The 18,128-nt window shown below is 45.7% G+C and overlaps 1 protein-coding gene across 1 annotated transcript in view; it reads right to left on the bottom strand.

Moving 5' to 3' along the window:
• The window catches only part of AHCYL1 (adenosylhomocysteinase like 1), a 319,577-nt gene extending 301,723 nt beyond the window's left edge, over window positions 1-17,854 (bottom strand). The window contains exon 1 of the mRNA XM_078644788.1: window positions 17,612-17,854. Within this exon, the coding sequence (XP_078500914.1) occupies window positions 17,612-17,713 (102 nt within the window). The 5' untranslated portion in view covers window positions 17,714-17,854. The remainder of the gene's footprint in view (window positions 1-17,611) is intronic.
• Between the last annotated feature and the right edge of the window lie 274 nt (window positions 17,855-18,128).

Here is an 18,128-nt window from a genome sequence, read left to right as displayed (position 1 = left end):
CTAACCTATCGACCACTTTAATTACTTTCATATTTCACCATACTAATTCAACACTAATCCTTTATAGGTGCCGGAGTAGCGTGCTACTAGCCGAAAAAGAGATTAGGTGCAGTGTCAGGGGTTATAAACGCTATATAAATGCAATTACAACATAAGTTGGTACTGAAAAACTGTAAGATTTTTAAATTTACAAACGGCCATGACACACCAATAACATACTTTCCCCCTCTGTGACAGAGCTTTGCATGCTGGAGGAAGGTAGTAGATTAAGCACTAACCACTTGTATCTTCATAAGTGGAAAGGCAAACCTTCCAGGTCTCTCAAAACCACATTTTGCTCCATCACACATTTGTATGAAAAAGCTCAAGACTCACACAACTAAGAAATAATGGAGGAGTGGGGGGGAGAGAAAAGAAATAACCTTTGCAGACATATTAGCGAATACCTTTTTGCACCTTGTGACCTCCAAATCTTCCCATGTTTCCAAAAATTCAGTTTTGGACGAGGGTTTCTCGAGGTTCCACTTCTATGTATATTTATTCAATTACCATACCCAGAATTGTGTTATTTGTGTGTATTTGCCATATTACATGGTTAAAGCTGCTTTTCTACCGACAGGTTCGTTGGCAGTCAAAAGCTTGAATATTTGCACTTGTGTTCTGGTTAGCAGACCTTTAATAGCAGCGTAAGTTGCACTATCTAAAACTAAATCTTACGACCACGTCTCTGGGATACATGACGGCTTCATGTCAGTCTTCCTCCCCAGTTTTCCCAAGTATTTCTCCCATTTCAGTTTGTATCAAGCGTAAATTGTTCTACACTGACCACCCTCTTTTCCATGTTTTCCATAAAGACGTGGCTTTATAGGGGACAGTAGTCTGACAAGACTTCAGAACAGAATTAGAGTGCTTTACAAGAGCACCAGCCACACTACACAAGGTCAGATTCATTATTTTTTCCCATGGGAAAATTCAGTGACTTGCGCCCAATCACAAGAGGTTGACCTGATGATAGGACGTGAACCTGGGACCCTGCAGCTCTAGCCGTAAGGTCACATTTCCTCCACAGAACTAGATGCTCAGTTTCTAATAAGTTAGAATAGATGGTCTATGTTGTACGAATGTATTCAAATGATTGCAACTCAACCCATAATTAACCCATCTTCATGAAAATACAAATGCTAAGACTTGGACCAAATATTTACCTAGGGATGGTGTACAAATTGTGTTTTTAACGCCTTCCGCGCTCATGACGAGCTCAGCTCGTCATGAGTGACGACGCTCGTACGCTCATGACGAGCTGAGCTCGTCATGTAACGCGTTTTTTTTTTTAAACGCAGCGCACAGCGGGAAAACCGCTAGCGTGCATGCGGTTAAAAAGATTCACCATTACTGACACTTTGAACAAAAGATCTGCAACGAACTCCTCAAGCTTCACTCAGAAAAAAATATGTAAAAGAGCATACTGTTGAAATTATTTTAATGTTTTTACCGATTGGAAATTGAAAGTTGTAAGGTGCACTTTTCGCTTATGCACAGTGGTGTTCTATTTAACAAAAGGTGAATGTGTGGTCAAGGAAGAAGGAGTGTGAACATCTAGTGCTGGATGCTCTCTAGTTTGCAGCACACGTCCCCACCAAAATCATGTTCTTTTATGCAATCTAATCCTCACTGAAACAAAAACAAAGACTGCAAATACAGTCAAAGTGACTGAAAAACAGTGGTGTTTGCCGAGGAGAGGACTGCATAGCCCAGGAATAAACCTGAAAAGAGGGGCTATCGCCATATCATTGCGCCGAAGAGCTTAAAGATTTCCTTTGAAACCTGCGGCGCAGGATACGGTCTTGTTTGCAGAGGATGGGATTGCATGTTCCAGGGAACAGTGATCAGGCTGAAAGGAAGGGCAACTGCCACATCACTGCGCTTAAAGTGCTCCTTGGACTCCCGCGGTGCGGAACACGCTCTGATCGCACCTAGGAATGTGCGACCTGGGAATGTCATCTGCTGGATGAGGCCGGGTTGGGCCACCCCTCTTGCTGGTAAGAAATAAGCTACTCTTACTTGTTAATGGTCTTTTTGCGGAAAAAGGTCATAGTCGATCACCTTGCATAGTGAGAGCGGTAGAAAGTTCCACAACGTAGGTCCTAAATAAGAGAAGGACCAGCCGCCCATGCAGGAGAATTTACATTTGGGGACCGAGAACCTCATCTGGTGGGCAGAGCAAAGAAGTCGCAGAGTTAGATAATGCTGCACTAACTTTTGCAAGTATTAGAGGGCCACTCCAGTTTTGTAGTATGTAGCTTTAAATTTAATACGATTCCCCACCGTCAACCAGTGAAGGCCACGAAGGAAGTTAGCGACTGATGAAAACTTCGGCACCTGACAACAATCTGGCAGCCGCGTTCCGTACTACTAAGTCTTTGTAGTAAGGTTTTATTAGAGCCCAGGTATATTAGAGACCATGTATTTTATTATTTTCCCTTTTGGATCATTGTGACAAGACAAATATCATATTAACCTCGAAAGTGACTAGTTACGCCACCAATAAGGGGAAGTCTTAAATCTTTAGTAAGTAGACCTCTCTACGTATTCATTGTGGAAAATAAACAGTGGAGTCCTGAGGTCAGGGGGAACCCCGTAGCATGCTGCTTGCCGCACCCAGAAGTGGTTGAGTGTCTGACCTGAAGTAATTGGAGACTTTCCTAGGTCAGAGTTTTACAACACACCTGGCTGGGCCTTCAAGTGGGGGTCCAGCCTCCAGCTTGGGTTTGGGTCGTCTTGAAGGGGCTTCTTCGTCCTACTAACTTGTATTTATGATATGAAGAAAAGGAAAGTGGAGGCGTAAAACATACCTGATAAATGGCCCTGAACAAGTAGATCTATCCTATCGTTCTTAAAAACGCTGTGTGTGCACTCACTGAAGGAATCATTTGTGTGGAGGAACAACTGACCCACTCACAACAGAGCACTGATTTAATCGATGAAGATGGGGAAAGTTTGAGGAAAGACGCAAGACCGGTTCTAGAGGCTCAGCCCTCTGTGGACACTCAGGACTTGATAATTTCTGTTAGCATAAGCTGAAACCATCTTGTCTGTGGCATCCATTTTGTTAGCTATGTAATTATTCTGTCTTCACTGCTGCTTGCCCTTCTATCCTGCTTGAGTCATCAACTTTAGTTAACCCCTTCTGTACTGAGCCAAAGTAAAGCACGTGCTGAGAAAAGGGCTGTAGCTGTTGAAATGCAGCTGGGTAAAGATGTAACTGTCGACTATTTGTGGCTGCTGTAAGCAGTTCTGTTCCACCTCCCACTTTACTGTGATTACTCATCTGCCCATGTCTGACTGCAACTATTTCTGTGTAGGCCTGTACCTTTTATTTGTATCTACATGCTTACTCAGCAACAAACTCAGTATATAAGCACCAAAGTCTGTGTATTCAAGCCACTACCTCCTGGAACACTTAAAGGTGTTGCATGGATGTGGTCTCACTCATGAGTGAATAAAATTGTTATTTTGAATTTCAGCTTCAGTGTCAATCTCTATTTTGTTAGTCTAAGGACCCGTGGACAGAGAAAGGTGAACCCTGCACCGGTGTGCCCCTAAAAAGGCAAATTTCCACAGACTTGCAACCCTTGGTCGACCCAACAAATACATTATCTCATGCAACTACAATTATGCACAACCAGGCAGACGGGGAGGGCGGCTGAGAAAGAAAGGGCGACTACCCGCAAGTTTCAGTATCTAGCAACAAGCCTGCTAAGAAACCGAAAAGGGGGCATCTGGCTGCTGTTCCAGAGGAGGGTCCTATACAGAACCTTTTAGTTAACCTGGAAACTAAAATTCATTTTGCCTTTGAGAATCTTGGTCTTAGATTTGCCATGCTTGAGGAGAGGGTGGATTCACTGAGGAAATGTGTAGAGCGGCTGAGTGAAGAAACGGATAACATTATGATAAAAGTATCTACTCCCTTGAATATCCCGACAGACATCCACCCCAGTCAGACTCCATCATCTCCCTCAACATCTGTATGCCTCTCAGATCTTGGCAATGTTGGAAATCTGAACCCAGTTGGTAACTCAATGTGTAACCTCTCTGGCCCTGTTGTCGCAAGACAGTCAACTTCCCTAGTAGTGGAGGCATGTGAAGGCCGAGGGTCACTCCCAGAGTAGCAGACCTGGAATACAGGGATTGTTTAAATGCCTCAGACCCAGATGCTGATATACAAAAGAGTGTTCAGCAAACTTCATCGGAGTCTATGGGGGTTCCTCTCCCTCCGCTGTTCTTCAGCTTCCTCCCGTCTGCACTCCTTACGTCTTGGTCCTAGCAGATGTTCCACCCCATTTGCAATCCGCCCATGAAAGCGTCCAACAACTGAAAAACAAGATTGTACACTGGCTTACTAGAAGAGATACCTTCAGTGTAGACAGTTGTTATTGGAGTAGTGTGGCTCACTGGTTAGAGGCGGCAGGCCTGAGAGCAGAAGTCAGCCTGGGACCAGGGTTCAATTCCCGACGCGGCAGGGTCGTGGAACTTGGTCAGCGGACTCGATAATTCTCGCTTCGGTGCTTACTCTAATCAGGGGTTCCACTCGGCAACTCTGGGCATTAGCTTGCCTAATCTCCACAACGGCCCCACCAATTCCGGGGATGCCTGGCTCCACCTTGGGGACTCCCAGCAAGGGACCATCCCACATGGAGAGCCAGGACGGGTTCCCCAGAGTTATACAGCGCCGGGACGCCCCGTTGCTGGGGCAGCTGTGCGCTTTACAAGTATACTACATTTACATATTCAATGAAATCATAGTGGTCAGGAAAGTGGGATGAATCGGCAGTGCCTCAAAATTATGGGCAGAGACTGTATTATTATTTTTTTTTGTAAGGCTCCTAGGGCAGGATCATTTTTAACTAACTCCCAGCTTTGCCAGGTAATTTCAAATAGAATTTCAGTGCTGCCTTTAAGCTTTTTTTAATAAGCATGCAAATTTGTGGTAAAATAGCCGGATAGAGTCTTGCCAAGGTACCCGTGCTAGATTGTGCCCATGCTTGGAACCACGGTCCTAATATCCCCTTATCTAATCAATATGATTTGTTGAACAGGCTCAGCGATCAGGATTGACTGGGTGGGGATGGCACAGTTTAGTATTAAACTGCAAAAGTGCCCCACAGGGCCAGGAAGCCCAAGGTTTTAAGCTGGAATATTGCTGTATCGCAAGGGAAATTTGATGACCCCGACTACCTCAAGACGCTCACTTCCTCTGACATCATTTGTTTGCAAAAAAAGTGGGACACAACCCTATTTGGAGGACTTTGCCACCTTCCTTACGAATGTGCACCCATCATCTAGTTGGAGAGAGATGGGGTGGGTGTTGGGGAGTGGTTAGCAACATTTGTCAAACAGTACATTATCTAAAAAACAGAGGTATTCTCAGTTATTCACCCCCATCTTCATGGGGTTCTTCTTTCCTTTGATAACAATTGTGGTTTGCTGTGTATTCATCCATATGACACGATTCACGGAAAAGAGACTGATGATGTGGTTATGAAGCTTGGACACCTTCTTAATGCTTTTTACACCTCATATTCCACTAAATATATTGCATTGATGATACTTGGGTGATTTCAATCCCCATCCTTGTGTAGACTGCTATTTGTTTAACAGGTGGGACCCGGAGGATGGTAATGACGACCAAGTTCATGTTAAACATATGGTACAGAGGGATTTGATGACTGACTTATCTTCCAATTTTAACTTGATTAATCTTATAAGTGTAAGAGCGGTGCTTTCATGAAACAGTGCCCCGATATTTAACGGTTATGGTAATGGTTCCAAATTGACCATATGTATGTTTCAGCTGGTTTATATTCCTCCCTGACAATATTCTCAGTGGACTGGAATTTTTTTAGTGATCATAACCCCCTTTCTGCTAGTTTCTACTGGGACATAAAGCAGGTGGATCAGTATTTCCTTCTTAAAACTCCAGTCATTTCTAAAGATCAGGGACGGAGAATGAAGTGGTATTTGGTAATTCCGGAGGTTCTTAATGCCAAGTATGTTTCATCTTGCCAATCTGAGTTTCAGGTATGCCTGGATGAACAGTCCTCTCTGAATAGCATTTTAAGGACTTCGGATACAATATGTGTCCACATCACATCTGCTCTTACTAAGCCGGGGCTGTCCAGTATTCCAGTACCAGGTGGTTGGTTCAATAAGAATTGCTCCAGAGTTTGCAAAGCTCTCTTAAAGCATTAAAAACACCATCAGATAGCCGCGAGGTGCAACAATATAGAACAATTAATAGAGAAACTCTAAAAATTAGGAAGCTGGGGCTGAAGGAGTTGCGGGACAAACTTGACAGCTAATGCTATGTGGGACAGAGCCATGTTTTGGAGAGTCGTAAATCACTGGTTATTTTTTTTTTTTTACCGATAAGGTAAGCGACCAGGCCACCATTGTCCCAGCCCAGGTTTGGGTGAATCATTTTTTGACTGTATCATGGTGAGGCCTCAGAACTGTCACACCCAGCTGCAGTAGAGGGTGTTAAGTTGAAGTTTCACTGGGTATAAATTAGAGATGCAATTGTGTCACTCTCCTCGGGTAAGGCTTCAGGCGTGAATAGGGTTCCGGGGTACTTGTTTAAGTCCCTAGTGGACCTATGGGCCCTTTTCCTCACCCTGAACATAAATGCTTCCATCAGCAGTTCTTTGCCAGAGGCCTGGAGTATTTCGGTGATAGTGCCTGTATTTAAGAAGGAAGACAGGAAGAACCCAGCATGTTATAGACCTATTTTGTTAATTGACACCGAGGTAAAATTCATTGGTTGTATAATTCTTTAGAGACTTACACAGTGGGTAGAGGAGCACAACATACTGTCTGACCTTCAGTATGTGTTTAGGGTTGGTAGGGGAACAGGGGAGCAGAATATTTACCTACATCACTTAATAAATATACTAGGGCCAAAAAAGGGTTGATACACCTTGCCTTCATGGACTTCAGCTCTAAATTGGATAGGGCAACAGAGATAAGCTCTAGGCAGAGCTGGGGTGCATGGGGGTGGAACCTGTGCTGATTGTGTTTTTTTCAGGACCTGCACTGTGGTCTGATGGGAATGGTCATATTTGGGAGTAATGCGGTATGCACCAAACACTTTAATCTAAGGAAGGGTGTCTGTCAGGGCTGTATTTTGGCACCCTTTCTGCTCAGTATGTACATCAATCGTTTATAGGGGGTGCTTTCTGTCCAGTACGCAGGTGTCCCAAGAGTGAGAGGTAGATCGATCCCTGTCCTTTTATATGCAGACGAGGCGGTTCTAATTGGGAGTACCGCAAGAAGTGTCCAGCGGCTTTTAGAACTTTTGTATTGATTTTATGGACAGTCTGGACCTTTTAACTATTTTAAAACATCTCATGTCATGGTCTCTAAAAGTACCAAAACCACTAGCTTTTTGACGCTGAGTCAGGTTTTAACCAAGGTTGATACTTTTACTTCCCTAGGGATTCTAATAGATTCTGGTCTCAGAGGGCAGCCCCTAATGAAAATAAATATTGGGCTTTCTAAGGGGGTTGTTGCTAGTCTATAAGACTTTTCTCTGCATGTCAAAATCCGGTTCAAACATTATTAGAAGTTTATAAAGAGAAGTACATCCTCATATCCACTTTTGGTTGTGATATTTGCGGCTATGCCAACACCACCTCCATTTTAGTGGAGAAAAATACATTTGTGAGGGTCGCTTAGGTGTTAGCCAAAGTATCCAGAGAGATCGTACATGAAGAGCTTGGTATGAAGTTCATCTCAGACTTTATTCCTCTGCACCTATTTTACTTTGGTGTGCAGTCTGGCTCAATGCAGAGTTAAGCCTTAATAGATTGGCTATCTGAGACTGTTTGAAATTGGATAACATGTCACCTATACCCTGGCTGCACCATTTGAGAGAAAACTTTAAAGCTCTTGGGAGTTCAGACTTATTTTTTAATCTCGAGAATACTGTGAAAAATGACGTGGTTTGGAAAAATCAGGCTTTTTACTTCAGTGGTCGGAGGAGGTATCCTTTTGCAGATGTCTAATAATCATTGGTGTATACTGAAATACTTTAGGATGGGTATTTTTCATCAGTTGTTGTTTATAAAAGGCACCTGAAACGAAATAACCAATCCTCAACCCTGTACCTGTGAACAAGTCTCACTTTGTGAAACAATGCACTTAGTTCTCATCTGCCCCAAATACAACACACTTCGCCATAGTTTTTAAGACCTCTATTTTTTTATCTACAGATGTAAGACGGCTGTTCTAAAATTACAGCTTTTATCCACACCTGAAATCTATTTTACTGTGGTGTGGTATTTGAATGGGGCTTTTAGTTCAAGATACTAGGTCCTGTTAATCTTTATCCTTTTGTTGTAGATCAAAATGGTGCTATATTATGATGATCTCTGCAAGTGTTTTTTGTAGACAGCTATTTTAGATTTAGATATTCTATCGAGCTATAGGTCCTGCTGTATTTCTCCTTTTTACCTGAAGTTCATGATTTCATCACTGCCTGCTTTTTATCTGGGTTTGTATTTTTCAAAAGGTTCTCAATTTAGATATTTATGAAGAAATGTAACGGTATACGTAGTATTATTATTATTAATTCATTCTTGATAAAGCGCATGGCTACCCTTAGGCATCCCAGCACGGATTGCAACCACTAGAAGATTCCAGTCTAACTGCAGGTTCTGGAAGAGCAACTTTTTTAATTGCTTCCTGAATGCTAGGTGGTGAGTCGTTGATCGAAGCTGGATTGGTAGCGTGTTCCATAGAGTGAACGCGTTGTATGAGAAAATACGCCCACCCGAACGTTCTCGCTTGATTTTAGGAACACTCGCTTGTAATAGGTTGGCTGTACTCAGACTACGAGAGGGCCAATGAAAAGACATCAGAGAGTAGTTAATTTTTGGACCTGTACCCCAAAGGTTTTTGTGCGCTATGCAAAGTGATTTGAACATTATGCGTTCTGCTATGGGTAGCCAATGCAGTGCCTTCAGTACTGGTTTAGCCGATTGTTTTCTGGGGATGTTGTGTAGCAGCCTAGCTGCGCAATTCTGCACCACCTGTAGTTTCCTTGTGGTAGCATTCGGGGTGCCCAGGTATAATGAGTTACAATAGTCCAACCATGGCAACACCAATGCTTGTACCATAGTTCTGAGTGCCGTTACCGGGAGCAGTGGCAATATTGTCCGCAACTGCCTTTAGATTCCATAGCATGTAGCTGCTACATGTACTGCTCGGTGGTCAAGTTTTAGTGACCTGTCTAGCCAGATTCCTAAGCTTTTGATCCTTTCTGTGGGTTTTGGAGGTGGACCTAAGCAATTGGCCAATTCACAGCTGGAAAGATGCTTGTGTGATTGCCAAGAATCATTAGCTCAGTCTTGTCCCCGTTAAGCTTAAGGTATGATTGGTCCATCCAAGTGGCCACCGTTCCTAAGCAGGCTTCAAGCTCAACTGAGATCTTCTTAGGGTGGTTGAGGGCTACGACCAACTGTGTGTGATCCACATAAGTCACGATCTGGATCCCATACGGGAGGACTATTTCAGCCAGGGGTCTTAAATACACATTGAAAAGGGTGGGGCTCAATGATGATCCCTGTGGGACTCTGCATGTTAGCGGGACGTTTCTTGAGGTATGACTGCCTTCAAATAACTGGAATGATCTGTCCGTTAGAAAGGATTTACACCAGGATAGGGCTTTGCCTGACACTCCCACCGCTTTGAGTCAGTCCAAGAGAATGCTGTGATTTACAGTGTCAAATGCGGCACTCTGATCAAGCAGGATGATCGCCACTGTACCTCCCTGATCAAGGACTTTCCGTGATTCCTCCAGGACTATTAATAGCGCTGTTTCTGTGCCATGGTTAGGTCGGAAGCCCGTCTGGGAGGTATGTAAAATCGCATGGGATTCAAGGTAATTAGTAAAGGTCATATTTACATGTTTTTCTAAGATTTTACTAGTCATGTGGAGTAGCGAAACCGGCCGGTAGTAGCTCCATAATTCCGGGTTGAGGTTGGGTTTTTTAATTAGTGCTCTTACCACGGCGTGTTTCCAAGACCTCTGTACTTTGGCGGGGATTATGGACGAGTTCAGAACTTCCAATAATACCGGTAGTATGACCTCCTTTACCTTGTGCAGCAAGTGCACTGGTGCTGCGTCACAGGGGGATCATGATTTGATTGTAGTAAAAAGTTTGGAGAGAACGACAAGGTCTAGCATGGGAAAAATCGACTAGACAGTCAGATGCATCCTTAGTACTTTCTGATTCAGAGATCAGGTTCTCAGGACCAGGAGCTGGTGGGAATGCATTGTATATCGAGAATATTTTTATTACAAAATTCTGCCAACTCCATGCAGCGTTGAGATATATATATATATATATATATATACACACACACACACACACACATACATACATACCCATACACACACACACACATACGATTTCACCGCTTGATCCACTCCTTTGATGGACGTCATCCACAAGTACTGCCAGACGCGTTTCGGGTCCCCTGACCCTTAATCATTGGCACCGTGAGCACGTACAAGTTAACGGCAAAATGCAACCATTTGTTTTCAGTAAGGGTCAGGGGACCCGAAACTCGTCTGGCAGTACTTGTGGATGACGTCTTGGTTTGAAACTGCTTGCAGCCCTTCTAGAATAAAAGCTGGAATATTACACCTACCGTGTGTGGCTTTTCTATATGGGGAACCTGTTGTGTGGATGTATTTGGCGGTCCTCTCTGGCCACGGAAAAGCCCTGACTGCTAAAACAGTTCTGAGGTGTGGCCAGTTGGTGTTCATCGGTGTCGGAAGGTAGTCCACTCACGAAGGGATTAAGAATGCAATGTGTTTCTTACAAGACAGAGCATCAGCCTACCATGGTTTTTTAAAAATAACAATGTGAAGAGTTATGCACTTACAAACGGACTCATAAGAGGTATGGCAACTACAAATACCATGAGGCCATAGGATTGCCACGCCCACTGGGGAGTGACTTACTGAAAACAAATGGTTGCATTTTGCCGTTAAATTGTACGTGCTCACGGTGCCAATGATTAAGGGTCAGAGGACCCGAAACGCGTCTGGTAGTACTTGTGGATGACGTCTTGGTTGGAAACTGCTTGCAGCCCTTCGAGAATAAAAGCTGGAATATTACACCTACGGTGTGTGGCTTTTCCATATGGGGAACCTGTTGTGTGGAGATAGATATATATATATATATATATATATATACACACACACACACACACACACACACACACACGTTCTTGTCTGCACAGTGGTATGATTTTATATAATTTAATATTCACTGAATAAAGTTATCACTGACTGAAAAATCAATACAGAGTTACCACTTCAAGTGTACAGCTCACATTAGAACAAATTAATTACAACCTGGATGAGGAATCGACTAAACTATGAACTAGAGGATGTATCTTGAATACTATTAAAATAATTTTCAGTGAGAACACAAAGGGTAGGATCTACATTTGGAAAGCGTGGATGATTTAGACATGATCCCCACAAGTTAAAAAGAAGGGTCAGCTGTTTCTAAACACATCATAGCTTTGTATATTCATGCGCCTAAAACGAGGCCATGGAGTACAAAGGAAATTGTGTCCGCGAAAACGACAATCCAAGGTAAGATCACATTTCTGGCCTCTACTCTCATTCTAAAGAAATGGCTAAGAGGTAATAGAACTAAATTTAAAATTTAAGACAGTCAAAAGACATCCTGTCAGAGAGCAGTTATTAGGGACTGAATGTGACAAATTAGTACAGAGACTGTCCAAAAAGAAATAGAATGAACTATGTGAAGGGACATAAGCACAGACAAACAGTGGTCCTGAAGCTGCAATGCTACAATTATGGTTGGACTGTAGTTTATTATAAGTCTCAGTAACTCACAGTACCTCTACAGTGAGTGACTCATGTTAACTAGATACCTATTACAGACGAGCAGAGACAAATTACAAGTGGTTTCAAGATGACGGAGCGGGACGCTGCTATATGAAAAGGGGACTTTGCATGTAGTTAGTGCCAGGAATAAATGATTTTGACTGAGGATTGAATTTAAAAAAGGCTGTCCAGCATGGGTCATTGAAGCCGCAAAATATTAGCAGTGCAAGGGCAAATAGCTATGTGTGGAACGAGCATCCTATCAGGAGTAGTATCTCAACCTGGTGTATGATGGTAACTTAAAAAAGAAGTAGCCTTGAGTCCAATGTATAGACTTAGAATGCTTTTAGGTGCTGTGTCAGGAAACTACTTGTCATCGAGTGCAGCAAACGGTTACTGAATGGTAATTGCCACCTGATGGAAAACTCGGACGATCTAGAGTTGTGTACAGTGGTAGGTGGGCATAATGCCTTCCTTTGCTACACCACATGGCCTTTCATTCGTTCCAGGAGAGATGGTGATTCCACATGAGTAGTGGGAGAACATGTTTATAGATTACATTGCAGTTTTAAGCACAAATGGGTTTCTTGAAGGTATATGGCTATATCACATGCTCAGATATTTATGATTAGAATGTACTTAATAAGCAGAAGAACAGCACAGACCATCTTGCTACTTACAAAGAAATTTATGTATTTACACAAACATAATATCGGTCATCTAAACAGCCAGGTAATCTGAAAATATGTGACATGGAGACCAAACATTAACAACACAACTCAGTCTAGTTCTAGTGGCACTCGGACTCTAAGGACCAAGGTTCTTGAATAGGGTTATACTGACTGCTGGGATTTAGACACAGCCAATCACACTGCAAGATCCATGGGCTCCTCGGAACTCACCCAATCAACATATTAAGCAAATGAGGCAAACGGATTCTGGTGAGCCAATTATAGGGACATGGCTCCTATACACATCAGCAATATTTAGGAATGCCTATTGTCCCGGTTTCAAAAGGTGTCAAGGAAAGAAGCCAAGATTCTTAGTAATGGGGCCTGGGTAGATTTTACACTGGTAGGGTTGTAGACGGTTCCTAAAGGGGTACCAGAGGAAAGATCTGCAGTGTTGACTAGAAACCCAAATGCCAGCTACCCATGATCTCTCTATAGGCTACTGGGTAGGAATAAAGTCACCCTTTACTTTGGTAGAGGTGCAACCTTGTTAACAAAGTAGTTCATTTTGCTGGAAGTGAAACATGAGTAGGGTCAGTAATAGAATGCTAAAATATTTTTCAAAAAAGTACACAACGTCTTTGGTAATATTTTGCCTTAAAATCTCTTCCCAACCTGCAGCAACTAGTTTTCAATTGTACACACCCTTCTTTGTATTTGGTTTAACTGTAGTTTGGTAGTGTAGATAGAGCACCAGTTACAAACTTCAACAACCTAATAACAAATCTTTGTCTATAGACTCACATCAAATAGCTCTGTATAAAAATCCCAATAAAATGTAAAAAATTTAAATTGCCCGTTTTATCAACGGTGTCAAGTGATGTACTGCTTTCATTAATGAAACGTAGTAACTAATTCTGCTTTGTAATATTTTTATTCACATTACATAAATAAAAAAAGACTTTAATTACAAATCACGACTCCTTTCGTACCTTGTACTCGTACAAGCACAGTGTTGATGTTTTTAGCTCTATAATGGAGTTATTGTCTTTTTGATCCTTGTGTTTTTTTCTCTCCCATAGGCATACTGACACATCCTAAAAGAAATGTGTACCATATTGGATTTGTCCTCCTGGTCAGGGACCTGCTCTCCCCCCCCGCAGCTCTGCTGTTAAGTACCACCGCTCTGGCACTGTGCTCGGTTTGCTCAGGTAGGTCATTGAGACCCTCCTCCACCCGCAGGCTGCTGCCTGCGCCTCATCCCTGGTGGTCCAATGGGAGAGCCTTGCTCTTCTGCTGGCTCCTGTTGTCTGGGTTTGTCTTTGTGCTGTTCTTCTGTGCCCGTTTTCTATCTTCCTTCTAGCTTCCTTACTCTATCTCTATTGTGCCAGTAATTGTACCTGTGTTCTCTGTGTTTGCCCGTTTTCTGTCTCTGTGCCCGTTTTGCTATCTGTGCCCTTCCCGCCGCTGCTGCCCCTCCCCCCCTGCTGGTTCCTGACTCCCAGCTGCGCTTTCCTCCCCTCTCCCCTTCTACAGCGGCCGTGCCAAAGGCAAGCATGTCTGCGCCCGTCCATGACCCGACCGCGGCCAGTGCCAGGCACCCTGGATCTATGACCTCCCAATCCTACAACTCCGCCATCCTCCTCGCACTCAACCCCGGAAGGAACAACAGCTGCCAGAGATCGACACCGTACACCACCCACGGTCAGTTTTCCTGCTGACACTCCTTCACCATCGACAGCCTCCCCACGACCGCCGTACCCACACCGGACGCCTGTACCACAGAAGCTCTGAGTTGAATTCTCCTCAACCTGCACCCCCTACACAGACACACTGTAGAGATATGGGACCTGCTTGACACACTCTCACCAGACGTCGTCTTCTTCACAAAAACATGGACCAACGGCACCTCCGCCCCTGACCTCGCCACCGCCCTCCCCGACGGATACAAGATCTAGAGAAAGTACCGCCACTACCGCCCAGGAGGAGGACTCCCCATCGCGCACAAGAGCTCTCTCCGACTCTCCACCTCCAGCACGAGCGACCCATCTCTCCAACACAGAGCACCTCCACTTTCAGATCCAGGCCAGCCCCCAAACCACACTGCGCAAGACCCTCGCCTACAGACCCCCTGGGCCCGCGCCACTTCCACCATCACCGACCTTGTCGCACCACATGCCATCGCCTCCACAGACTACATCCTCATCGGAGACCTGAACTTCCACCTCGACAACCGCAGCGACCCAGATTCCACCACCCTCCTCGATAACCTCGCCAACCTCGGACTAAAGCAGCTCGTCACCACCCCCACTCACAAGGCCGGACACATCCTCGACCCCATTTTCACAGGAGGGGCAAACATCCACTTCAGCCACACCTCGCAACCCCTCTGGACAGACCACCACTGTGTACACTTTACCTTCAAAACTACCAACTCATTTAGGTCCGCCCGCGCCCGCCACGAAGGAACTGGAGTCAGGTCACAGAGGAACACCTCAACACCACCCTCTGCCATGACCGACGCCAACTCTGCAGCCAAAGAACTACACCGTTGGTTTACCAGCTGCGCAGACAAGCTTGCACCCCGCCAGACAACGCCCCCTGAAGGCCACCTGGTTCACTACCGACCTCCATGAAGCCAGGCACTCCTGCAGACGCCGCAAGAAATGCTGGAGAAACAGGAAAACCACCGAAGACCAGAACACCTACAGGAACGCCATGACCGAATACCACCAGCGCATAAGAGACACCAAGAGGACCTTTATCCGGAACAAAATCCATATCAACGCCAGCAACGCAAAGGAACACTTCAACGTCATACACCAGTTCACTAAACCCCCCAGCGAAGCTACGGATGTCACGCCATCCCAGGACCTCTGAAACAAACTCAGCTCCTACTTCCACCTTAAAATCAAGACCGTCTACGACAACTTCAGCGAACAGACAACCAGCCCAACATCACCAACCACCTGGAAACTGGCTACCACAGAGGATACCACCACTCAGGAGCCCCCACTTACACCTGCCAGCTGCATATCTACCACAGAGCCGCCGCCGCCATAGCACCCGAACTATGCCGGACCATTAATGTATCCTTTGAATCCGGCATCTTCCTTGACAACTGGAAGCGGGCAGAGGTCAAGCCCGTCTGCAAGAAACCCACGGCGGACCAGACGGACCTGAAAAACTACAGGCCCATCTCTCTCCTTCCCTTTGCAGCAAAAGCCACCGAGCCATTCGTCAACGCCCAGCTGACCACCATCATCAAAGAGAACGCCATTCTCAACTCCTCCCAGTTCGGATTCCGAGGCAACCACAGCACCAAGACCGCCATCCTCGCCGCCACAGATGACATCCGCATGCTACTCGACCAGGTACACTCCGCGGCCCTCATCCTACTAGACCTCTCCACAGCCTTCAACACCGTCTCCCATTGCACTCTCGCCGCCAAACTCCACGACGCCGGCATACGGGGAACCGCCTTCAACTGGATCCAATCCATTTTCAAGGGTAGAACTCAAAGGATCAGACTCCCACACTTCCTCTCCGAACCCACAGAGATCAACTGCGGTGTACCCCAAGGATCCTCGCTCAGCCCCACGCTCTTCAACATTTCGCCGCCATCGTTGGACAGCATGGGCTCAATATAATATCCTACGCCGACAACACCGACCTCATCCTCTCCCTCATGAAGAACCCTGAAGACACCAGACTCAGCTTCCAGGAAGGAATGAAAGATGTTGCAGCCTGGATGAGCAACAGTTGCCTAAAGGTCAACTCGGACAAGACGGAGGTCCTCGTCCTTGGACCCTTCTCAACCGCCTGGGACAACACCTGGTGGCCCTCCGCCCTCGGAAACCCACCCACTCCGACAGACCACACCCAGAACCTATTCATCATTCTAGACTTCTCCCTCGCCATGACCCGCCAGATCGTTGTCGCCTCCACCTGCTTCAACTTCCTCCGCAAGACCTTCAAGTGGATCCCCCCCCGAATGCAGAAAGACCGTCATCCACGTACTCATAAACAGCAAACTGGACTACGGTAGCGCCCTCTACGCCGGATGAACAAGTCCCTGCTACACAAGCTCCAAACCATCCAGAACACCGCAGCAAGACTCATCCTCGGAACCCCACGACATGAGCACATGTCCCAGCACCTACGAGACCTCCACTGGCTACAAACGAGAAGAGAGTAACCTTCAAGCTACTCACCCACGCCTACAAATCCCTCCACAACATCGGACCCAAATACCTCAACGAGAGTCTCCTTCCACGTACCAAAAAGGAACCTCCGCTCCGCCGACCTCGCCTTGGCAGAGACCCAACGCATCCGCAGAACCAGAGCAGGTGGAAGAGACTTCTCCTAGGTCGTAGCAAAGGCCTAGAACAAGCTCCCAGTCAACATCAGATGCTCCCCCATTCTGCACACCTTCAGGAGGAGCCTCAAGACCTGGCTCTTCGACTGATTCATGGATTGATCTTCCTCAATATTGGTTCTAACACAGAATATTAGTCTATATTATGACATAACTGTGCAGTTTATTCACCCACACCAGGGTTTTTCGATGCTGTGTATGGAGATATACAAATGTGAGTTTCTCATCTTCTGATTATGTTCTCTCACATACTATTGAGTTATGGCTTCACCTTTTCTGGGGTCCCCTACTTGGAAGTGCACACTGTCCTAGGACTGTGATAGAACGTGGGTAGAGATTAGGGAGGCAGGTGGTCAGTAGAGGAAAGACCCCATCTCTGGTAATTAAGGAAGTGTGTAAGTACACGAGGAATGGAATCGAGAATTACAGAGGAAAGCACCTTAATTATTGGGCAAGTAGTACCTGTACACCTAGTTTTCGATGGGCGCACATTCTTGTAAGCTTTAGCATTAAGAGGGGCAGCTCAACTTTGGGGATTTGGTCTCTGTACGAGAAAGGAACCCTTCTACTTATGTGCCAGTTCATTTAAGTGTGCTGTCAGTTAGGGTTAGGGGATACTGTTTCCTGGAGGCTCACCTTCTTGGGGGCTTTGGTCACGGTAGCCAGGAAGGAGCGCTGCCCAGATTCCTCCATCTCTTTGGTCTGTTTCTCCTCCTCGGCAGCGGCGGGCACCGACATCCTGGGGCGCCGGGTGGATAGGGATAAAGCAGAGTCTGGGGGCAATAGGCACCTGCGGTTCACTTCCTGCCGGCGGCACGAATCCCTGTCACTAACCCGAGCTCCTCCAACTGTCACTGACCCAGACACTGGCCCCGCCCAACCACAGGCCTAGCCCGCCCACCCGACCCAAAAACCGCCCCTCCAGTCACGCAAGCCCAACCTCTCATATATAAACCCCGCACTGCTGCTGAAAGACGCATCGTCCCTCCTACGGCCTACTAAACTCTTTCCAAAAAAGGGTTTCGTGTCTCATCGCAGGACCCGGAGTCGTCGAATAAGGCGCACCACTTGTGCTAGCCTACACCCCAGCATCAAGGCCTCCAAAAGCCGTTTGAGCCCCATGGTGGATTCTCCGTCTCTTTGAAGCAGAGCA

The sequence above is a fragment of the Lissotriton helveticus genome, chromosome 5_1 (assembly GCF_964261635.1).
Source record: "Lissotriton helveticus chromosome 5_1, aLisHel1.1, whole genome shotgun sequence".
NCBI classification, from domain to species: domain Eukaryota; kingdom Metazoa; phylum Chordata; class Amphibia; order Caudata; family Salamandridae; genus Lissotriton; species Lissotriton helveticus.
The sequence above is the reverse complement of the archived record's forward strand: the minus strand, read 5'-3'. Positions and strand labels throughout refer to the sequence as shown.